We start from the raw sequence: 24,491 nt of genomic DNA on the forward strand, positions 1-24,491 counted from the left end.
TATCTAATTTACATTTTCATCTTTTGCAGTTTACATTATGAGTAATCCATTTGTGAAAATCACTGAAGAATTAAATTGTGTAAAAATAGATTAATTTATAATCAAATTTACAAAGAATGGAACAAGTTTAATGAATAATTACAGAATTACCTTGCCTTTATTTCACTAAATATACACAAAATGTTACAACTACAAAACAAAAATCATCTCTTCAGTTGGTTGAAGTCACAGATGCAGTTGTGAATCTTTTGTGTAGGAATGTTTGAATCACCTGCACGTGCCAACAGTGTACGAGCTGCCAGCTCAAACTTCTGCCTCCTAGTAACAGTTGAGCGGCTTCTGGAAGAAGGTACACTGGTGGACGATCCATTCTCTTCTTGATCCAATCCATCAGGGCTGTAAAAATAATCTTATTAAAATATGGAACATAAAAGGCTTTTGGTATACAAACAGCACTGACATCAATTGTTAAACCAACTATACTTTGTTTAGATAAATCAATTTAGTATACTTAAGGAATCCAGATGCCTTTAAAAAAATGATCCGAATTATTGAAAATATTTGCTATCTTACAAAACTGATATTAAATGCAGAGTTTATGAAAAGTTCATTGATCAACGCTTCATTGTTCTCTTTAATAACACACTAATTACTTTAAATCAGTGGTTCCCAAAGTCGGCAATATTGTCCCACCCCCCTGGGGGCAGTGGGAGTTTCTGAAGGGAGTGATAAAGATAAAGTGGGCAGTGGGGGGTTCCTCAACGGCAGGGGGAGGGGGGAAGCTGAGGAATTACAGGGTTCATTTAAAAATGACTTAATTATTATAAACATTTAATCCTCAGTGCCTCATAATTGATTACAATGATCACCAAATCAGTACATCGAATGTTAACCCACCATTCTCTTAGACTTTGCTAAAAGTGCACTATGGTTGTTGAAAGGCAATGTGACACTTCTGTATTTGGCATATCAGAAGAAATCATGTTATTTCTGGCTTGGCCTGTGCATTATTGTTGTTCATTACTGTATTACAATGTTGGCTAGTATGATTCCCAGACTCTAATCACACAGTACACCTAATTCACAGAAAATGCATCGAAGTTTAAAATTTGCCCTTTTGAATGGTCTTGAGTGCATATCTCTGGCCTATGGCCCAAATGAGATATCACTGTCCCACTTTATGTACCTTCAGGTAGAGTCAGGTTCAGCCTGAGCAACGATGCCATAACTTTCCCCTTTATTGATCACAGTGTTGAGGTTGGACTTAAACAATAGGTCACTGAGCATGGCTGTTAATCCATAATGAAAATGGCAGAAGCAGACCAAACAAAAAAGAGCCGTAGACAGTATATTGTGGAGTAACTGGAATATAAATTTACACCAGCAACAAGCAACCAAAAGCAGCCAATGTGTCTGTTGCGTGAAAAAGTTTTTTCAAATGAGGCAATGAAACCATCCAGACTCTTAAGCATTTGAAGAGAATTCACTCTGATAAAGCAAACAAGAACTCGCCTTATTTTCAGCTGCTTTATGAAAACTTTCAGAAATGGCAAACACTTCAAAACATGTTTGCCAGTACTTCACAACAAAACAGCGATGGTTTGCGTGCTTCATACAACATTCATTGCTCATTGCTAAATCTGGAAAGCCCCATACAATTAGAGAAGAACTGATTCTGCCAGCAGTAAGGCAAGTTCTGAGTGTGGTTTTGCATAAGTTACCAGACCAAATAGTTAAAGTGATTCTGCTCGGCAAAACCTCTGTTCAAAGAGAAATAGATGAAGTGACTGAGAACATGGAAGGCACTTTGTGCGACATACTTAGGGCAACAGAATTTGCTCTGCAGTTGGATGAATCCTTGCTTTGGTTGTGTTTGCCTCATAAAAGAAGAAAGCCTGGTTCAAGAGTTGTTATTTGCAAGGAGACGAGAAACATACAAAGGTGAAGTCAATAGTTTGGGTTGTTGAGCAATTTTTCAAAGAGAAGGACATTCAGCTCACTAACACTTTTGCTTGTGCAACAGATAAAGCACCATCAATGACTGGACGCCATTGCGGGGATATTACTTTCTTGAAAACAGCTCTGGCTAACACATTTACCACTCACTGTGAAATACACAGACAACATCCTGTCACAAAAAACCTAAGTGATCGGTTGCACAAATCATTAAGTACTGTTATCACAGCAGTAAACAAAATCAAGTCCCATGCTCTCAGTTCTTAACTATTTTGAGAGCTTTATATTGAGAATAATAAACAGTTTGAATGCTTGCTGTTGCAGACAGAAGTCACGTGGCTTGCAAAAGAAAACTGCCTGAGATGCTTTCATGTACTTTTTGAAACTGTGATAAAATTTTTTGAAGACTCAAATGCTTCATTTAGTAATCAACTTAAAAATATTAGGTATGACATTGCTTATTTGTCAGAATTATTTGCAAAGTTTAATGAAATCCATCTTCAATTGCAAGGAAATGACGTGAATTTTAACAAAGTCAAATCAGTTGTCTCTACACGTCTGTCCAAGTTAACTATTTAAGTACAACATTGGTCATTGTGATCTTTTCCAATTTCCGAGCTGCTCCAAGTTAACTATTTAAGTGCAACATTGGTCATTGTGATCTTTTCCAATTTCTGAGTTGCAAGAGAAAGAATACCAAATGATGATCTTCAAGTATACTGTGCCCACTTGGGTGAGCTGCATAAAGACATGTCTCGATCCAAATTCCAGATTGGATAATAAATCCATTCCTGAACACTTATAATGAGGAGTTAACGGGAAGGCATGGAGGAAGAACTGATCTCGCAATAAAATGACTTTGAGCTGAAGCCGGGGTTCAAAAAACCAGGAAGACTTTTGGCTGCAGAGACACCTCTGAATGCCATCCTGCACCATGGACAAAGGTCAAGATGGTCTTTATTGCCTTTCCAACATCGCATTTAGTGAAGCCCGGTTTCATTGCAGTCACCCAACTTCTTTCAAAGCAACGAAACAGACTGAAAACTACTGAATGTGGTGATCTGAGACTCCTTCTGAGAAACATCCAGTCTGATACTGAGAAGCTGATATCACTGGACCAAGCATATCCATCTCACTCAAAGGTGAAAAAGCAGTAAAGCAATAGACTACTAAGGTACACTCTAAAATTGTTGATGAAAATTATTTTTACTGTAGCTTTAAATGGATTTGAATAATGTTTCCAATTATTTGTTAATGCTTTGAATTCCCATTTTCTTTCACTGTGCAGCGTAAATCAAAATTCTTTATAGATTTTATGTAATGGCTGGTAGGGAAGAGGGCAGCACTGGGGATAAGGTCTGGGAGCCAATGGGGTGGTAACCCAAAAAAAAAAAGGTTTGGGAGCCACTGCTTTAAATTATGAAACAGAACCTTGAAATAAAATATGAATAATACTGCAAAAATACTTAACACATGGGATGTGAAGAGAGCCTAGTTCTGTTGTGGACCCAGTTATACTGTGGGTCATGTACTCCAGCTAGTGGAATATTGGAAAGCCGTAAGTTGTTTTAAGTTAGGATCAGAAAGTGAAATGTTTAGAAGCCTTAAGTAAGTCTGGGAAAGCTCGTTTTCTTTAGTTTTAGCAGGGATTTGTAGCAGCATATTTGTCAGCTTTGACAGATTATCTGATTGACAGCAATGTATTTGTCAGTTTTTTAAAGACGATTGCAAGCAGTTTATTTCGTTAGCCTGGGCAAGAGTTTATAACAGCTTATTTTATGACCTTCTCAGCCTGAGTAGAAAGTTGATAACAATTTGTTATTCAGTCAAGCATGAATTAAAAGATCTTGGGAAAGTATGGTCTTCAGCACCCAGGTTCACAGCTGCATAACTAAGAGACAAAAAAGAGAGGTCAACCAAGGAAGAATTACCGAAGTGTCAGACAGAATCCTGTTATAAAAATGGCATAAATATTTCAGTCAAAGTACATCTCTGCTCATCAGTGGAATACCACTCCAAATTCAAACAGAAGACAGAAGTTTCAGGTCAGGAAGGAGAGGTCAGGGAAATAGCAAAGGCACAAAACTACTAGTTGTTTGATCCTTACTGGTTCAGTAAAATATCTCTGGGTGAACTGCACTTCAGAAAGGATCCATTGATGAAGTATGGAATACCCTGTGTAAAGCAATATACAAATGCAAGTTTCCTCTACGTTTGGTAGTACTATACATGATTCGTAAGTGACCAGGGAGGGATTGCCAAAAAAGTGGTAAATATTCCTATGCTTCAAAACTCACAAGCAGTGCAGCAGCTTCTTCAGAGACCTGACTTCTACCCTGGTCTCTGCTGTATTATGAAACACTTCAGATGACAGCATGAATTTCCCCTGTTTGCTGCCATGTCCCAATACGCCACATTGTTGGTAGATTTATTGACTGCTGCACATTTCCCCAAATGTAGACAGGTGGCAGGACAATCAGAGCAGAGGCAAAGGGCATATGTAAAAGAATAGAGCATCAGGAAGGCTATGGAATAGGACGCTCTATGAATCAACATAAAATTGGTGTGACGAATATCTTCCTCCTGCATTGCAGACAACACCCAACCTTATCCTAATAAATAAAACTTGTGTGCGGCAGAACACTATGGGAACAGTGACCATAATTCTGTAAGTTACAAGGTGCCTATAGGAAGGGAAAGGTTGGTCCTCAATTTAAGGTCCCAAGGCTGATTTCAATAGTGTAGGAGAAGACGCAGCAAAATAGACTGAGAGAAGATGCATGCAGGTAAGCTGATAAACTGCACGTCTTTTAAAACGACATTAGTAAGAATTTAGGGACAACATGTTCTGGTAAGCGGGCAAGGCAAGATTAGAAACTTTGCATTACAGAGTATTGAAGGATTGATCAAGTTAAAAGAAGTTCAATGTTCAAAGTTCAAAGGAAATTTTATTATCGAAGTACATACATGTCCCACCACAGACAACCCTGAGGTTCTTTTTCCTGTGGGAATATTCAACAAATCTATAGAATAGTAACTATAACAGAATCAATGAAAGACCATAAGACAAAGGAGCAGAAGTAGGACATTCGGCCCATCGAGTCTGCTCCATCATTTTATCATGAGCTGATCCATTTTATCCTATTTAGTCCCACTGCCCCGCCTTCTCACCATAACCTTTGATGCCCTGGCTACTCAGATACCTATCAATCTCTGCCTTAAATACACCCAATGACTTGGCCGCCACTGCTGCACGTGGCAACAAATTCCATAGATTCACCACCCTGTGACTAAAAAAAATTTCTTCGCATTTCTGTTCTGAAAGGGCACCCTTCAATCCTGAAGTCATGCCCTCTCGTACTAGACTCCCCCATCATGGGAAACAACTTTGCCACATCCACTCTGTCCATGCCTTTTAACATTCGAAATGTTTCTATGAGGTCTCCCTTCATTCTTCTAAACTCCAAGGAATACAGTCCAAGAGCAGACAAACGTTCCTCATATGTTAACCCTCTCATTCCCAGAATCATTCTAGTGAATCTTCTCTGTACCCTCTCCAACGTCAGCACATCCTTTCTTAAATAAGGAGACCAAAACTGCCCACAGTACTCCAAGTGAGGTCTCACCAGCGCCTTATAGAGCCTCAGCATCACATCCATGCTCCTATACTCTATTCCTCTAGAAATGAATGCCTCTGAAAGACCTCTGAACTAGGGCATTCAACCAGAGTGCAGAAGACAACAAACTGTGCAAGTGCAAATATAAATAAATAGAATAAAAAAGGAGAACACGAGTTGAAGAGTCCTTGAAATGAGTCCATTGGTTGTGGGAACATTTCAATGAGAGGGCAAGTGAAGTTGAGTGAAGTTATTCCCTTTGGTTCAAGAGCCTGATAGCTGAGGGATAGTAACTGTTCCTGAACCTGGTGGTAAGAGTCCTGAGGCTCTTGTACCTACTTTCTGAAAGCAGCAGAACCTGGGTAGTAGGGGTCCTTGATGATGGATGCTACTTTCCTGTGACAGGATTTTCTGTAGGTGTGCTCAATGGTAGGGAGGGCTTTACCCGTGATGGACTGGGCTGTATCCACTACGTTTTGCAGGATTTTCCTTTCAAGTGCATTGGTGCTTGCATACCAGGCTGTGATGCAGCCAGTCAATATACACTCCACTACACATATGTACAAGTTTGGCAAAGTTTAAGATGTCATGCCGATTCTCCACAAACTCCTAAGGAATCAGAGGCACTGCTGTGCTTTCTTTGTACCTGAAGTGTATAGTCAGTTCCTTGGTCTTGCTGACATGAGTGAAGAGTTTGTTGCTATGACAGCACTCAGCCAGAATTTCAATCTCCCTCCTATATACTGATTCATCATCATTTTGATTCAGCCCATAACAGTGATGTCATCAGCAAACTTGAATACGACACTGGAGCTGCGCTAGGCACACAGTCATGAAAGGAAGCACGTTACAGGCATGGGCAACTGGGATTGCGGGGGGGGGGGGGAGTCTCTTGAATATAGAATATACGGGAGCAAATTTAAGAAATTAGGAGGGAAAACATGGCATTGAAATATTCTTGGTACATAAGATTAAAGAGAATCCCAAGACATTCTGCAGATATGTCAGTAGCAAGAGGGTAGCCAGGGACCAAACGGGTGATCCAGGTGTGGAGCTAGGTAATGTGGACAAGGTTCTAAATGAATACTTCTTATCTGTATTCACCAAGCAGAAGTTGTTGTTCACATAAGAGTATGTGGATAATCTGTACAAGGTCAGTATTTAAAAAAAAAGAGGAAGTGAGATGTAATGGATGTCAAAGTTTATAAATTAAAAGAGCTTGATGAGATCCATCTCAGGTTCTTATGGGAAGCATGGGAGGAGATAGCTGAGGATCTGTCATAGATTTTTGCATCTTTGTTAGCCAAAGGTGAGGTGCCAGGAGTTAGAAGTTAGCTAACAGCTGTAGTTACCCAATATTTTCCAAATACTCTCCTTTATTCAAGTACAGTTGCTGAAGAACAAGATTGAGGACCCAAGGGCAAGACTGCTGTATCAGAGGGAAATGAGGAATTGCTGCATTCTCTATTTCACGGAGACATGGCTCAATCTGGACATGCTGGATACATTGAAAGACCCAAAGACTTCTCAATACACAAAATGGACCAAACTGCTGATTTTGAGAAGGTGAAAGATGGGGGTTTGGGTTTCATGATAAACTCTTAATGGTGCTCAGACACCACAGTCTTATCACAATCTCGTTCCCCTAACCTGGAACATCTAATGATTAACTGGCCATCATTTTACTAACCAAGAGAGTTCTCCCTCGTGATTCTGACCCCAGTCTACATACTGATAAAGGCTGACGTTAAGCAGGCATTGGAGTACCGAATGCAACCATTAGCAAACAAGAAACAGCCTACCCCATTGCTTTTCAAATCATTGTCAGGGATTTCAATCAGCTTATGTGAAGAAATCTCAATTATCATCAACATAACACCTGCAGCGCCAGGGGTCCCAAACACTTGAGCACTACTATACTACGATTAGGAATGGCTAGACAGCATTTCAGGAATTCTGATCACTTGGCTGTTCACATCCATACAGGCAGAGGCTAAAGAGCAAGGCTCTGGAGATAAGGGCAACAAAGAGATGGTCACGGGAGGCAAAGGAGTGGCTACGGGATTGTTTTGAGTCGGTGGACTGAGCTGTGTTCAAGGACTCAGAGGATCAGAACGAATACACGACTGTTGTCACAGACATTATATAAACAGTTGTAGACGAGCGTGTCCCCACAAAATCATACAGTCTTCCCCACCCAGAAGCCCTGGATAAACCATGGAAATGGGAACCTGCTGTATGCCACGCCAGTGGCATTCAGGTCCGACAACCAAGTAAAATACAAGAGGTTCCAGTACAATCTCCAGAGAGCCATCTCACATGCAAAGTGATAATTCCGGAACAAGGCTGAATCACTCAAGGATGTTCGACAGCTGTGGTCAGGTTTGAATGCTATCACCTCCTACAAAGGGAAATCAGGCGACGTAGGTGACAACAAGGCTTCACTCCCAGATGAGCTCAATGCCTTTTATGTTCGCTTTAATTGTCAACACATGGAGGCACCTTGAAGAACTCCCTCAGCCCCTGATGACCCTGGGATTTCAGGTTTTTTTTTTAAGCGAGTCGTACCAGACATTCAGCCATTCTTGTCTGGCACGGGGTGTCAGGATTAACCAGGTCATGTTATGAACGTTCCTGACTCGAAGCTTGTATTTTTTTACGAGGCTAAGTGGCTAGCTCGACACTCAACCCGGCACGGATGGAAAGCGTACTCGGGGGTGGCCCGACCTGGATTCAAACTCGGGAACCTTCACTCTGGAGTCCGGTGCTGATCTCACTGCGCCACCAGCCAGCCCGGATTTCAGTGTCTGAGGCTGACATGATAGGTGAATCCACGGAAAGCATCCAGCCAAGATGGGGTACTTGGTCAAGTACTTAAGACCTATGTTGATCAACTGGCTGGAGTGTTCACTGATATCTTTAACCTCTCACTTTGACCATTTGAGGTACCCACCTGCTTCAAGCAGGCTTGACTTATACTGCTGCCTCAGAATGTGGTAATCTGCCTCAGCGACCATCAGCCAGTGGCACTTACATGCACCATGAGAGGTTGCTGATGAAACATCTCAACACCCGACTGAGAAATGACGTGGACCCACTCTAACATGCCTATCGTCACACGAGGTGAACAGCAGATGTCATTTCAATGGCTCTTCACTCAACCCTGGAACACCTGCATAGCGAAGAAGCATACATCAGGTTGCTCTTCATTGACTACAACCTGGCAGTCAATACTATAATCCCCTCAAAACTAATCTATAAGCTTCAAGAGATAGGCCTTAAAACCTATTTGTGCAACTGGATCCTTGATTTCCTCACTTGCAGACCCCAGTCAGTCCAGATTGACAACAACATCTCCTCCACGGTCACCATTAGCAAAGGAGTACTACAAGGCTGTGTGCTTAGCTCCTGCTCTGCTCGCTTTACACACAAGACTGTGAGGCTAAGTACAGCTCCATGCCATATTTAAGTTTGCTGATGACACCACTGTCATTGGCCAAATCAAAGGTGGTGATGAATCAGTATATATGAGGGAGATTGAAAATCTGGCTGAGTGGTACCACAACAACGACCTCTCTCTCAATGTCAATGGATCAAGGAGGAAATCAGAGGTCTATGAGCTAGTCTCATTGGGGGATCAGCGGTGGAGAGAGTCAGCCACTTTAAATTGCTTGGTGTTATCATTTTGGAGGACCAGTCCTGGGTCCAGCAAGGAAGTGCTATTACAAAGAAAGCACAGCAGTGGCTCTACTTGCTTGGAAGTCTGCGAAGTTTTGGCATGTCATCTAAAACTGTGACACACATTTCTGCAGATGTGTGCTGGAGAGTATTTTGACTGGTTGGTTCATGGCCTGGTTTGGAAATAGCAATGGCCTTGAATGGAAAAGCCTACAAACAAAAAAGTGATAGGCCAGTCCACAGCGGTAGAGTCTTCCCCACCATTGAGTACATCTAGACGGAGCGCTGTCACAGGAAAGCAGCATCCGTCACCAAGGACCCTACCACCCAGGCCATGCTCTCTTCTCACTGCTGCCATCCCGAAAGGTGGTACTGCCAAGTTCAGGGATGGTCCCCTCAACCATCAGGCCTTTGAACCAGAGAGGATAACTTCATTCGTCACATCACCAAACTGTTCCCACAACCACAACTCACTTTCAACGACTCTTCATCTCATATTCTCAATATTTATTGCTTTTTCTCTTTTTGTATTTGCACAGATATATATGCGCACACACACATTATATATATATAGACACACACACACACACACACACACACACACACACACACAGAGCGGCTATAAAAAATATTCGCCCACCTTGGAAGTTTTATCATTTTACAACATTGAATTAGTGGATTTAATTTGGGTTTTTTGGCGCTGGTCAACAGAAGAAGACTCTTTCATGTCAAAGTGAAAACAGATAAACAGATCTCTATAAAGTCATCTAAATTAATACCAAATACTAAACACAAAATAACTGATTGCATGAGTATTCACCCCTTTAATATGACACATCAATCATCACTGGTGCAGCCAATCGGTTTTAGAAGTCACATAATTAGTTAAATGGAGATCACCTGTGTGTAGTCAAGGTGCTTCAACTGATTGCAGTAAAAATACACCTATATCTGGAAGGTCTAACTGCTGGTGAGTTGCTATCCTGGTAAAAACTACACCAAGACAAAAGAACACTCCAAGCAACTCCATGAAAAGGTTATTAAAAAGCACAAGTCAGGAGATGGATACAAAAAATTTCCAAATCACTGAGTATCTTTTGGAGTACGGTTAAATAAATCATCAAATGGAAAGAATATGGTACAGCTGTAAATCTGCCTACAGCATACCATCCTCAAAAGCTGAGTGACCGTGCAAGAAAGGGACTGGTGAGGGAGGCCAAGAGACCTATGACAACTTTGGAGGAGTTACAAGCTTCATTGGCTGAGTTGGGAGAGACTGCACATACAACAACTGTTGCCCAGGTGCTTCACCAGTCGCAGTTTACAGGAGACTGGCAAAGAGAAAGCCACCGTTGGAAAAAAAAACCTCACATGAAATCTTGGTTAAGGTTTGCCAGAAGGCAGGTACAAAATTCTGAAGTCAGCTGGAAGAAGGTTCTATGGTCTGACAAAACCAAAATGGAGCTTTTTGGCGATCAGACTAAACACTATGTTTGGTGTAAGCCAAACACTGCACATCATCAAAAACACACCATCCCTACCATGAAGCATGTGGTGGCTGCATCATGCTGTGGGGATGCTTCACTGCCGCAGGGCTGGAAGGCTTGTGAAGGCAGAGGGTAAAATAAATGCAGCAAAATACAGGGAAAACTTGGGAGGAAAACCTGATGCAGTCTGCAAGAGAACTGCAACTTGGGAGATGTGTTTTCCAGAAAGACAATGACCCCAAGCATAAAGCCAAAGCTATACAGGAATGGCTTAAAATCAACAAAACTGATGTCTTGGAGTGGCCAAGTCAGGGTCCAGACTTCAATTCAATTGAGAATTGGGGCTGGCCTTGAAAAAAACTGTTCATTCATGATCCCATAGAAACTGACAGAGCTTGAGCAGTTTTGTAAAGAATAGGGAAAAATTGCAGTGTCTAGATGTACAAAGCTGATAGAGACCTTATCCACACAGACAAGGTTGTAATTGGGCCAAAGAGGCATCTACTAAATGCTGATTTGAATGGGGAGAGTATGCAATCAATTACTATCTTTAATAATTGTAATAAATTTTGACCAATTTGTAGAAATTTGTTTTCAGTTTGACACTAAAAAGTCCTTTTGTTAATCAGTGTCAAAAAAGCCAAATTAAATCTATTGTGATTCAATGGTGTAAAACAACAAAATATGAAAACTTCCGGGGTGTGGGGGGGGGGGGGGAATGAATACTTTTTATAGGGTGTGTACGCACATGTGCGCACTTTGATACTTAATTTACTTTGAACTTTGAAGTAGAGTAGCAGGAATAAATTAGGTAACTACAGCTGGTGAGATTCACATCACAATGAAAGGAAAATTATAATTCTACAGATTAGGATTTATGTACATTTGGAATGGCAAGGTCTGATTAAGAATAGTTAGTAAGGTTTCATGCAGGAGAAATCCTGCTCACTAATTTAACTGAGATTTTTCGAGAGGTAACCAAGAAGACTGATGAAGACAAAGCAATGGATGTATCTACAGGGACTTTGACTGGAACTTGACATGGTCTCAAATAGGAGGCTGGTTCAGAGGGTTAAGGTACAAGGCTAATTCAATCCAAAATTGTCTTGAAGATAGGAAGCAAAGGTTATAGTGGAAAGATGCTTTTCTGACTTGAAGTCCAAGTCCAGTGGGTGAACCACAGTGACTGGTGCTGGGAGCCTTGTTGCTTATGATATACATCATATTTCAAAGACCTGGATGTAGGGCCAAGCATTAGCAGATGGAATTTATCCTGACAAGTTCAAGGTGGTACCTTTTCAGAAGGCATGTACAATAAACAATAGGTTGCTAAGGAAAATGAATAAACCAAGTGATCTTAGGGTTCACATCCATTGTTCTCTGATAGTGATAACACAAATAAATAAGGTGGTAAAAGATGTACATGGCATGCATGACTTGACAGGTTTGGACTTGAACCTGGAAGAAGTGTGGCCCCTGAGCTGCAATACATTTCTCAAATTTATACCAGGGAAGTTTAATGTTGTTCAGATCTGATGATGCCCCAGTCCTTTAGGACAAATAGAAGTAAAGATAAACTAAAGGTTTAGTGGCAACAAAAGTTCTTGGGATAAAACAGTGGATAGTGTTCTTACATCTTGGTCTTAATGTTATATTAAACTCTTTTACACAATAAGGAGAGCTGAGCTTCTAATACGTCTGGTGCCAGTGGTACCACACTCAACACAGAGCAGTGGGCATCTTCCCACAGCTCCAATGGAGGGAAAGGGCTTGGAGGAGGGAAGAACATGGAGAGTTACAGGCTGAAAGCTGGCAGCTGGGTCTGCCAGAGAGTATGCTGCGATTGGAATGGGCCAGTTGGGCTGAAGGACCTGCTTCCATGCTGTGTTACTCTGTGACAAAATATAAAAGTCAAGGTCTTAAGTTGCAACTTTGCAAAGCACTGATGAGACCACACATGAAGTATTCTGTATAGGTCTGGTTGCCACACTACAAGGAAGAGGTTGTACTGGAGAGAGCACAAAGTAGATTCACCAGGACACTGCTCAAATTGAGGAGCTTTGGGGAGATATTGGATTGACTGGGTTTGTTTCCTCTGGAACAAAGGAAGCTCGGTAGTGACCTGATAGAGATATACAAAGTTAGAGGATGGAGTTCTGAAGGGGATTTGAGGGGGATTTTGTTTTTCTTTATTTACAGAGAATGGCTGTTATCTAGAACTTTCTGTTAGAGAAGGTGGAGGAATCATATACAATCACTACACTTAAGAGGCATTGAGGCAAGTTCTTAAATTGGTGAGGCATTAAAAGCCACAGACCCTTGTGAGCAAATGAATGATTGTAGATGAGCAAAAAGATCAGTATGGATGCAGCGAATAGACGGGTTGGCTCTGTTTCACTGCTGTATAACTATGATGTAACATGAGCTACGAGATCCATCCTGTGTAAATTACTAATACCAAAGAAATCCAGATAGTAACAATACAAATAAAACAAGAGATTATTCAAAGAGAGGACAAACAGCTCTTGGAAAGGCCTCTCTGACCAACACATCTCCTGACAGGTAGCCATTCTGTACTCCTTCTAGCCTTCAAAATTTGGTTGAGTGGAATTGAAGTGGTTTGGTATTCTATGTGAAACTTAACATCCTTAACACCAAGTCCATTCATTTTGGGCAGTTAAAGTGTAATATAGGCTTTCTGATTCTCTCAATGTACCTCCAGTGAAGAGTAAGGCTAAACTACAATGGGTACACAAGGCACTGCGATGCCGTAACTGGGAGCAGCAAACAAACTGTGGGAGGAAATTAGTGGTCAGGTGGTCTTTATGCAGGAACTTAACCTAAAACCTTGTCAAGTCCTTTCCCTCATCATTAGATGCTACTCATTTCACTGTGTTCCTCCAGTTTAAATTGCAATATCTTTAAATGAAGCAATTAATTGTGAATAATAAAGTCATCAACTTACCCCTCACTAAAGCCTTCTTCCACTTCAGTAGCATCAGCAGCAGGTATTTCAGGTGACTGCAGGTAGCTCTGGTCTCTAGACTTATCAGCACTGCCTGCAGCGGTAGCCCCACAGCACGAATCCGAAGGTACCGTTGACTGTGGTTCATCGTCCTCTTCTGTACCTGGGTGCTCTATCATCCACATGGCCAACACTGTGATGTTTTGGGCATCTGCTTCTCCTCTGGCACCTTATAAAGTTATGTAAATACAAAAACACTTTTTGAGTAAATTTACAACATTGGTAACCTTTTCCCATTAGAACAAACAGATAAGGTGGACAATCTTGCTGTTCTACCACCCCCACCCCCCATCTTCCATCTTTGTTATTTTTCAGTGAGAGACAACAAAAAAAGTCATAAACTGGAGTGATATTCACAGTAGAATGTGCATCAGACATTAAAGGCAAGTTGTGCAGCAACCCCTTAGCACAATAATCCTATGCATAACACAACCTCGCACTGAATGTGAAATCATCCATCATGGCTTGGTGTTGCAAATGAAGATTTAGGAAGGGGGCTGCCCACGTCTGCTGCAGGCTCTCTGGTGGCTAACGAGGCCAATACGGGACAGACAGGCCCGGCCACAGTGGCTGCAAAGAAAATTCTGTTCTGGATATGGTGCTGCTGTGTCACGATTCTTCCTCCTTCTCCTTTTGTCCTCAATGCCAGCCCTGTGTGCGTTCTCGAAGGAAGAGACAGACTGATGAATGGTAGGTTGCCAGACCTCGTGATCGGAGGCCAGATTAGACCACTGGTCTAATCTGGTCAATGTGACAGGCACCAAGGGATCTCTTCAGAGAGTCCTTGTACCTCCTCTTCGGTGCCCCTCTGTCACGGTGGCCAGTGGAGACTTTGTCATGCAGCACAATCTTGGGCAAGCGATGATCCTCCATCCTGGAGACGTGCCCTGCCCAGCGCAGCTGCGTCTTCAACAGCATGGCCTCGATGCTGGTGACCTCCGCCTGTTCGAGGACTTCGATGTTGGTGACGAAGTCACTCCAGTGGATGTTGAGGATGGTGCGGAGGCAGCGCTGGTGGAAATACTCAAGGAGTTGTAGGTGGTGATGGTAGGTGATCCACGACTTGGAGCCGTACAGGAGGGTGGTCAGTACAACGGCTCTGTACACGCTGATCTTTGTGCCTTTCTTCAAATGCTTGTTGTTCCAGACTCTTTAGTAATGTTTGAAATTTACTACTTTCATTCATACTGAGTACTGTTAGAGAAATTAACATCTGAATGGTTTCAACAGCAATAAAGCACACTGAAATTGCACATCTTTTCTAACACAATTCATATAAGAAACCAGTTCAAATTTTTAAATCACCTCATATCTGCAATTATTATACCAAAACAATTCAGCAAATTACTCTTCAAACATAGAGATTTTGCTTTGACAAAAAATAGGTTAACTTCCAGATACAATGCTAAAGTATTCAATTAAAATCCAATGTAAATTCTTTTTTAAAAAAGTGGCAGCCAAATGGAATCCACAGGCTGGCAGCCAAATTGAAAAGATTTTTATTTTTCTCAGGCATTGATTTGTTGCCCATCACTGCTTCCCCTTGAGGTGGTGGTAAACATTTACAGTTTTTCTGATTCTAGTGCTACTGGAGAAGAGTTGTCAGGTTTTTAGACCAAGTTCAAGTGAAGGAGAAGTAATATTTCAAGGTCAGGATGGTGGTGTTCTTGTGTATCCAAAGCCTTTCTTACTGGTACTCTTCACAGCTTTAGGAGATGCTTTCAGTGCAGTGGAATTAATGTTAAGGATGTGTACTGAGTATTAATCTAGTGGGCCACTTTGCTCTGGATGGCGGCAAACATCCTGTGTACTATTGGGCCTATACTCCTGCAACCATGTGGAGTATTCCAACACAGATACTGGAAAAACTTTGGGTGTCAGGAAGTGAATTACTTACTACAGGACGCCCAGTCTCTGATCTGCTCTTGTATTTATGTTGTTGGTAATGTCTGTTTGGAGATAGTCACTGAGAGCACTTGTCTGGCATAAATGCTAGTTGTAATTTTCAGCCCATACCCTAATGTCGTCTAGGTCTTGCTGAATGCAAGCATGAACTGTTTCATTTGTTGAGAACTGTGCGTGGAGCTGAATCAGACGGGATCTCCAGTAGTGCTATACTGGACTGGGATTGATCAACAACCACATCCATTTCCTTTGATACTAACCACAGGCTTGTTTACCATCCATTCATTTTGAATGGGCTCTTTGATCCCATGCTTAGTCATATGTGCCTTGGTATCTCACCTCACCTCTCCTCTGGAAGTCAACTCTTTGTAGCAAAGGCTGTGATAAGATATGAGTAACGTGACCCTGGTGAAATCCAAACTAGGCATCACCGAGGAGCCCACTGAAAAGCAAGCAACTCTTAATAGCACTTGTGATGACACCTTCCATTACTTTGCTGGTGATTGAGAGTAGACTGACAACACTAATGAGTTGATACAATGACCGTGATAAATTAAATGAGCTGAGGTAAAGCAAATAAATAATAAGAGGTTTCAGTGTTTGGGAAATGGCCTGTTTCATTTGAGGATTAGATTGATTTCTAATAAACCGTTTTGCAATATTTTTCCATTAAGAGTGAGATCTATCATAACGGAGGAAATCAGCCAGAAATTAGCTCAATACCTGTAAAAGCAGATTTACCTGTGGCTTCCATGGCTTTTGTAATCTGTCTGAGGGAAAAACCCATTTCCAAAAGAGGCACAGCAATGGGCGGCGGCGGTGGCGAAGTTGAAAGTCTGCTACTAGGATCAGATGAAGCTAATGAAATAAGTAATACTTAATTAGCTGGTGACACTTTACATTTGTACTATGAACTTTTATAATAGTTTGTGAGGTCTGAGGAATGTTAATCGTTTTAATGCATTTTGTTTCTACATCACAACTCCTGATATTTGAAACCAGATCTTTAGATGCCATCATAAAGAAGACCTCTAGATAGTCCTTTTTTAATGAATTTCTTTGGGTTTCTTTGTTTCCTGGCTGCTTGTTAGGAGACAAATCTCAAGGTTATATAATGTATGCATACTTTAATAATGTACACTAATAAATACAAGGTACTGCATACCTGTCAAAGTATGATTTTACTCATTTTTCCCTTTCATGTTTTGGTAAGTGAAAACAATTTGGTCAATTTTGTTTTAAGAATGACCAGCTTCCAGAAATGGCTTACTAAAGGTCACTAAACTGCAGTTAACAGTGACATAAATCAATATAGGGGCACCACTGAGAGTGTCTTGTCTGGCTGCATCATTGTGTGGAATGGCATCAGACCTCAAGATCCTATCAAGGATAGTAAAAACAAACAAACCAGGATCTCCCTCCCCCCTTATTTACTGGAAGTGTTGCACATGAAGGCCCAGATCACTGCTGAGGATCCCAACCACCCATCCCACGACCTCTCTGACACACTGCCATCACAGAAACATCAGGACTAGGACTGCCATTCTAGGTAATAGCTCCTTTCCTCAGGCTGTGAGACTAATGAATACCCTGCTACTACCAAAGTCTCATCCCAGCTGTTTAACATACTGTTTAACTGTGCGGCCCACTATATGTATTTTGAATAATATTTTTATTAACTTATTTGTGGTAATATTTTGTTTTATGTGCTGTGTTGTGTGTGAGATGTATGTTTTGTGGGTTTGGAGGAACACTGTTTTGTTTGGTTGTTTATATTTACAGTACATACAATATTGTACAAATGTACAATAAACTTGAACTTAAGAATTGAGTGAATGGCAATGAATCAGTCAATTCTTTACACTTACTAAAAAAAAATCCATTAATTGATTGACCAGCATTTTTTTTTGCTGTACTATTTTCTACTTTAAAGGGTGTCCTGCCAATAAAAAAATTATGGGTGAAAATTTGGGAATTAACAGCTGAAGTAAGGAAACCAGCTAAGCTCAGCCCTACTCAAGTAGCATATTTATTCATTCAGTACCTGTTCGGTTCGTTGGTCGGGTGGGCTGCGAGTCAGGTGAAGTGAGGCTTTGCCGTCTACCCACCTCTTCTGTGGGCGAGGTTGGCAAGGAAGACACAGGTGGAGTTTGTGCCCGTCGAGTGGGCAATAATGTGGTAGTTGGGTAACTGGAGAACATTTGTCTGGCAGAGGCAACATAACATGGATTATTCTTCCACAAAAACATATCAGAGAAGCAATGTCTTTAGTGAAACTATCCTAGGTATTTCTGTCTTTTACTGGTGTAACATTTTCACTGTCCCACCTCTATCTTTAGAACAACATCAAATCCTGCCACAGACTTTCAGAACTTGCCTATTTCAATGACTTAAAACTTTAAAATTGTGTTAACAAAGTAACGTTCTGAAGCAATAACTGCATTTATAGTAAAGAACTGCCAATGTATTAACCTTCTGAACTTTTTGTTGTTTTCACAAACTGAACAGTTTCAACATGTCAAATCATTTTTCCTCACATAGTTGGCTAGTCCACAAGGTTGAGGCATGATTGATCTAAGGTGTGTTGACAAATCTCATCTAAAGTAAACTCGGTGATAAGAGTAGAAGTAGGGATTTTGATTAGAGAGTTTTTAGACTACACAGAATCTGGTGGAGTTATTGATAAGAAAGAAGGTTGTTAAGCTTATGGCAGGAAATAAATCAGCTGGAAAGTTGGCAGAATGGCAACAGATGGAATTTAATCCAAATAAGTGTTCATAATACACTTTGGGAAGTCAAATTCTAGCAAAACGTATAGAATGAGTGGCAGAGACCTTTGAAGCATTGATGTAAAGATGGACCTGGACATTCAGGCACACATGTGGAATAGGATAGTGGAGAAGGCATTTGAAATGTTTGCCTCGAGTACTAGAGTTGGGGCATCATGTTTCAGCCACATAAAGCACTGGTCTGACTGCATTTGGAATATGGAGTACAGTTCTGGATGTGGCAGTAATAGAGATGGCACAGAAGAGGTTTACCAGGATGCTGCCTGAAATGGAGGGCGCTTGTTGCAAGCAGAGATTGGATAGGCTGGATTTACACTCACTGAAATATAGGAAGCTGAGGGATGACCTTAAAGAGGTTTAGAAAATGACGAAGAGCACAGATAAAATAGATAGTCAAATTCTTTGTCCCAGGGCACAGGCTTAGAGGGGGAGCTAAAAGATGCAAAGGAGATTTCAGTTGTAAATTTTTCTCTCAGGGGTTGGTGATTATTTGGAATGAACTGCCAGAGGTGATTGAGGCAGATATAATTAAACTTAGATGTGCACATGAACAGAAAAGGGAGACTGGTCAAACGCAGGTAAAGAGAGGCACTGTGGTCCAAAAGACCTGTTTCTGTGCTGCACAATGAAAGGACATACCGTAAAAGGCTAAGTGGCATTACACTTGGTGACTCTGAGGCAGGCACCGTTTCTGTGTCTGTGACAGGGGTGGTGGCGGTGGTGGTGTCTTCGAGAGAACTGCTCATGAATGAAGTGGTACTGGAAGCAGAGGGGCTGGTAGTAACAGGTGTCTGTGTTTGTACAGCTGTATCCATCTCTTCAGGCTGCTGGGAGACATCTGCCAGGAATTTACAATAAAGCAACAGCATATTAGTTAACCACAACTAATGCAATACTCATTTTATGTGCAAATACAGCAGGTTCTTTTATATGTATAGTGTAGCTGACTGAGCAACTCAAAATCTGAGAGGAAACATATGGAATCCAATTTGAAAATAATAGATTAAAGCAAAGCACTCCTCAATCACCATCATTTCTCCTGCTTTTAGGTTCTTGCATATATCGACAATATTCACAGTGACACTTGATTATCATAATTCCACATTTGAAATTCAGGTAATTTGCTAATGGATAGTTAGATTACTCAACCTAGCAGAGACTCATTTTAACAAAAGCTCGTGTGCAAAGCAGAACTGCATACTCGAGCACTTGAGAAACTTCCTCTGACCACAGAGCAAAAGAAGGTGAGCACATTTACCCACTTTACGTTCTCTCTTGCCTTATCAGTTGTGACCCTTCTATATCGTCGATTATACCAAGTCTGTCCTCCACCATCATTCTGATGAGTAATGTTGCAATCATCGGATAATGATTTTATCATAAAAGTAATGCCCTTCCTTCCTCCTACCCCAACATTACTCAGGGACCTATCATTGATATCATCACATTGATACATTGGTATCATCAAAATCATCCTAAAAGACAGCTTGAGTTTCAAGATACAAAGTTAGCTTGTCAGCATTGCTAACTGATGGATGACATGGGTAAAGTTGATAGCCCATGCCTTTTCCCCCCACGGTGGCAATAAGAAATGCAAGAGGGCGTAATTTTAAAGTGATTGGAGGAAAGTATAGAAGGGGTGTCAGAGTTTTTTTTAAAATATAAGCACAGAATGGCGAGTGTGTGGAACACCCTGATAGAGGCAGATACATTAGGGACATTTCAGAGAATCCTAAATAGGCACATGGACGAAAGAAAAATGGGGGGGGGGGGTATATGGAAGGGAAAGGTTAGATTAATCTTGGAATAGGTTAATAGTTCCACCACATTGTCAGGCTAAGGGTCTGTTGTGTTCAATTTTCTAACCCCATTGCCCTTCTTCTACGGCTGCACTGGATGGGTAGAAAATCCATCCAATTATATACTGAAAAGGGCAATTCTACAAGCTTCAGTATGCTACAAAATCTGTTCCTTACTCACTGACTCCATCATTTTCTCTGGCATCTGTTCAAAACCCAAGCAGCAAGAGCTGCTGATGTCTTCATTCATATTTTTGTTACTACCATACTTGACTACTGTCAGTCCCTATCCTCCAAGTCTGACGTCATCAACAACTCTGCTGCCTGTGTCCTACCTGTACTGTCCCATTTGTGACCTACACTCCCTTCAGTGTACTGAAATTAACAGTACAATTAAAATACTCACTCTTATTTACAAATCATTTCATGATCTTTGCCCTCCTTCGTTTCTGGCTATTTGATGTTTGTGTTAAACTTAAATTGATCCATCAAATCTGACCTTCATTCAACAAGATCTTAAGTTTTGAAAGTTCCTTCCTGAGACTCTCTGGCTCTCTCCTCTAAGTTCTTCCCTTAAAGCCTTTCTTTGATCAGGCTTTTGGTTCTCCAATCCATCAACACTTCAGCGCCAAATCCTGTCCCGTACCCTACTACATTTACAGCTGGAGAGTGACAAAACCTTTGGATCCCAAAGAACAAGGAATATAGAATAAGGAGCAAAAAGCTGAGGTAGAAGATCAGTCATAATCTTGTTGAACACAGGGTTGTGGGGGTTACTCCTGGTCTTATTGTTAAACATGCCTTACCTTGCTTTCATGTATATATTATATCTAGAGTCTTAGTAAAATAGAGGGCTATGCGGTTGTGTAACTCTAGGCAGTTTCTAGAGCAGGTTACCTGGTCAGCACAACACTGTGGGACAAAGGGCCTGTGTGCTGTAGATTTCTACGATTCTATGATTCTTACAGCATAGAAACAGGCCTTCTGGCCCAACTAATACACCCTATAGTGCCCATTCAAGCTGCATATTGCCTACGTTTGGCCATAATCTTATAATCTTCTAAATCTTTCTCATACACATACCTGTCCAAGTGCCTTTTAAAAATCCACCTTTATCACTTAGCTGGCAGCTCATTCCATACGTATACCACCATCTATATTTAAAAAAAAGTTGTCTCTCAAGTTCCCCTTAAATCTTTCTCCCTCACCTTAAAGCTGTGCCCTCTATTTCTCGATTCCCCAACCCTGGGAAGAAAACTGTGTGCATTCACCCTATCTATGCCCCTTATGAGTTTATATACCTCTACAGGATCATCTCTCCAAGGAATAAAATTCTAGCCTATCAAACTTTTCCCTATAACTCAGTCCCTCAGCACATTAATTAATAAGCATGCAACTAGAACAGGAGGACAATAGTTACTGAACGACTGAACCATCAACAGCTGTCTACTTATCCATTAACACTGAAGAATAGACATACCTTGTTTAGCTTTTCCACCACAGTGATCATCCAGCAATGAGTTCACAATCAGTTTATAAATCACGGCCTGTGCACGCTCCAGATCCGATAGCCCCAGAGCTCTCTTAATTGGCGAGCGCATGACAGCCCGCTTCACCATGTGGCGCATCAGAAACTGGAGAGCAGATCTCATTTCCGTGTCATCCTGAAGAACCGGCGAGCCAGCACAGTCCGAGTTGTGGCCATTCTCAGTTAACACTTTCGGAATCAGCAGCAGTTCTGCATACTTACTGCAGCTTAACAGGGCACTAAGGGTCTTCATAGCACCAAGATACAGGTAAGACAACTGAACAGCCCGGATTTCTGACTGAACCAAGTCATGATTTCTGAGAAAGTGCTCGTGCAGCTTTCGTTTTCCCTCCAGAAAATGCTGATGAGAATCCAAACTGAGATGCACAGAGTCCATAGTGCAAGTTGATATGTCATTTTCTGATCGTGAACTGGAAGCACCACATTGCATAAAACCTTTAGTTTCCTCAGATGTTTGTATTATTGCTCGCTGATCAATGGCTTCTTTAGTAGTGTCTGCCTCAGGTTTCTGCTCCAGTTCTGTTTTATCTTCAGATTCGTGCCTGTGCTTCTTCTCATGTCTCCTAGCACTCTGTCTCGCTCCATCTTCATGGATGCCGGTCAGATACATGAGATCCAGCAGCAGAGAAGCTGTCAACCCACGGAATCGCGACACGTCAAAGGGCAGTGGGTCACAGGGTTCCAAGTTGTAGAGAGGCGTGTCACTGGGTGACCAAGAAGTTGGGAAGCTTTAATCAGATTCAGAATGACACAGGAAGAAGTGAGGGATAGACAAGAGGAATGTACACAAGACTATGCTGTTACAAAAGCAAATGGATGCAGAAAGGAATGCAGTTTATGAGTCAGAATAGTGTAGAAAAAAATTCACTAAATTTACTTAAGGAGAGGAGGGACAAGAGTAAGTGGAAACGCAAGTTCATAATGCACAAATTTACAAAGTAAGGATTGCAGACTTAAATGACCATTAATTCAACAACAATGCCAGAAACAACAAACAGTGGATTTATAGTGCAAACAAAAATGACTACAGGAATACAACAATTAAAGTTAGGGCAGCTATCAGATACTTATCAGCAATCAGTATTCACATCTCCAAATTAAATTTGGAAACATAAGCAATCCTGTAAAAAAAATCTATTCTACCTCAATCTATTTTACAATTGCACTACATACACAAATATCCAGATGCATCTTTTAGATGCCAGAGAAGAAAAAAAAGTGGCATTTGATCCAAACTAGAACTCAAGGAAACAGCTTTACCAATGAAAAGACTTTCATTTCTGTAACATTTGAAATCCGCTAAGCGTAACTTCATACACTGGTATGTTAAGTGGTGGGTTTCAAGTAACTTATCAAATTCATATCTTGAAAAGGGGTATTCCTTGTTTCCAACCATCAGTCCAAGTCTATTTAAGTGTTGTTCTGATGCTTTCTAAATGCTGTCAAGTCGTCAAGAGTGTGCTCTGGGGTTGAAGTCGAGTTTACAGTTTTGGACCTGATCTACCCCCCCACAATCTATCCAATGTTAAGTCAATTATGACAATGTATTTCCTGAGTGGGTTGTGCTCATGAATCTGGAGCGCGTTTCCTTACCTGCAACACAGTACATTGGCCAGTGTAAATTACCCCAGTGTGTAGATGAGTTGTAGGAACTGGGGGTGGAGGCAGTTGATGGGATTGTGGAGAGAATAATGTAGGATGAGGGTAGGACTACTCTAAAAGTGGGTGCTTAAAGGTCATCATTATCACCATGGAGCAAAGGTCTAGTTTCTATGCTACATCTCTTTTCGATTCATTCTGCATGAGACATACAGATGACCACTGTGTTATGGGGGTGGGGAAAGTGGGATTTACATTCCTACAATGACCCATAATGTAATTTTTCAGAAGACAAACCAGTGCCACCTGCACATGCATCAAGATAGTTACAAGATACTAATTTTTGTATTAATTTACTGATATACACACTGTAAGACTGATTTTTGTATTTTGTATCTCATATTTTTGGGTTGTGGATTTATGAATTCTGAAAGGGTGAATTTTCAATATCTGAATGGATGTAACATGGGGGTTGCCTGTAATGAGTTTTCTCAATGGAGAGCCTTCAGTACAAAAACAGAGCCTATTTGTGACAATATTGTGATGCACCTCAAAAACAATTGAAGACATGTCTGTTCCAGTAAAAATAAAATAGCCACATGCTGCATTCAAACATTGAGGAAAAGATTTGAAAGCACAGCTGTAAAACTAAACAACCAGCCACAAACTTATACAAGACTACCTACACTTTAAATTTATATATTGGGAATATGTTCAAAATACATTCTGTGGTCACCTTTTGTTTTGGATTTCGTCGACTGTTCCATACTTTCTAGTGGACAAGTGTATTTAAAGGAAAGATCAGGCTTTAAAGCCAGTGGTATTGAATTTATAACTTGAACTTTTGCACTGTGGCTCTCCACGGAGACCACCTCTTTGCAGAGCGAGATTGGTGAACTTTTCTGAACATACGCACCAGAAAGCTCTTTTTTAAAAACAGTATCACTTAAAAAAAAATTATACCCTTCAGTTTCATTTTCTGCTGTATGCTACTGCTAAAATTATAGTTAAAACAAACAACTGTCTCCAACTCCCACGAGCTGGACAATTAATAACATATGAATTTGCGCAATAGGTAGAAAGCCAC

General features: G+C 41.0%; 1 protein-coding gene across 7 annotated transcripts in view; it reads right to left on the reverse strand.

The window, feature by feature from the left end:
* Window positions 1-24,491, reverse strand: part of herc1 (HECT and RLD domain containing E3 ubiquitin protein ligase family member 1) — a 273,938-nt gene that overhangs the window by 83,970 nt on the left and 165,477 nt on the right. For 6 of the 7 annotated variants that reach the window (XM_072282232.1, XM_072282229.1, XM_072282230.1 and 3 more), the window contains 6 exons: window positions 21,737-22,533; window positions 19,097-19,295; window positions 17,713-17,873; window positions 16,410-16,526; window positions 13,704-13,932; window positions 272-396 (listed from right to left, as the gene is read on the reverse strand). In XM_072282232.1, the coding sequence (XP_072138333.1) occupies window positions 272-396; window positions 13,704-13,932; window positions 16,410-16,526; window positions 17,713-17,873; window positions 19,097-19,295; window positions 21,737-22,533 (1,628 nt within the window). The remainder of the gene's footprint in view (window positions 1-271; window positions 397-13,703; window positions 13,933-16,409; window positions 16,527-17,712; window positions 17,874-19,096; window positions 19,296-21,736; window positions 22,534-24,491) is intronic. The other variant, XM_072282231.1, reaches the window with a different exon arrangement.

The sequence above is a fragment of the Mobula birostris genome, chromosome 18 (genome assembly GCF_030028105.1).
Source record: "Mobula birostris isolate sMobBir1 chromosome 18, sMobBir1.hap1, whole genome shotgun sequence".
Classification (NCBI taxonomy): domain Eukaryota; kingdom Metazoa; phylum Chordata; class Chondrichthyes; order Myliobatiformes; family Myliobatidae; genus Mobula; species Mobula birostris.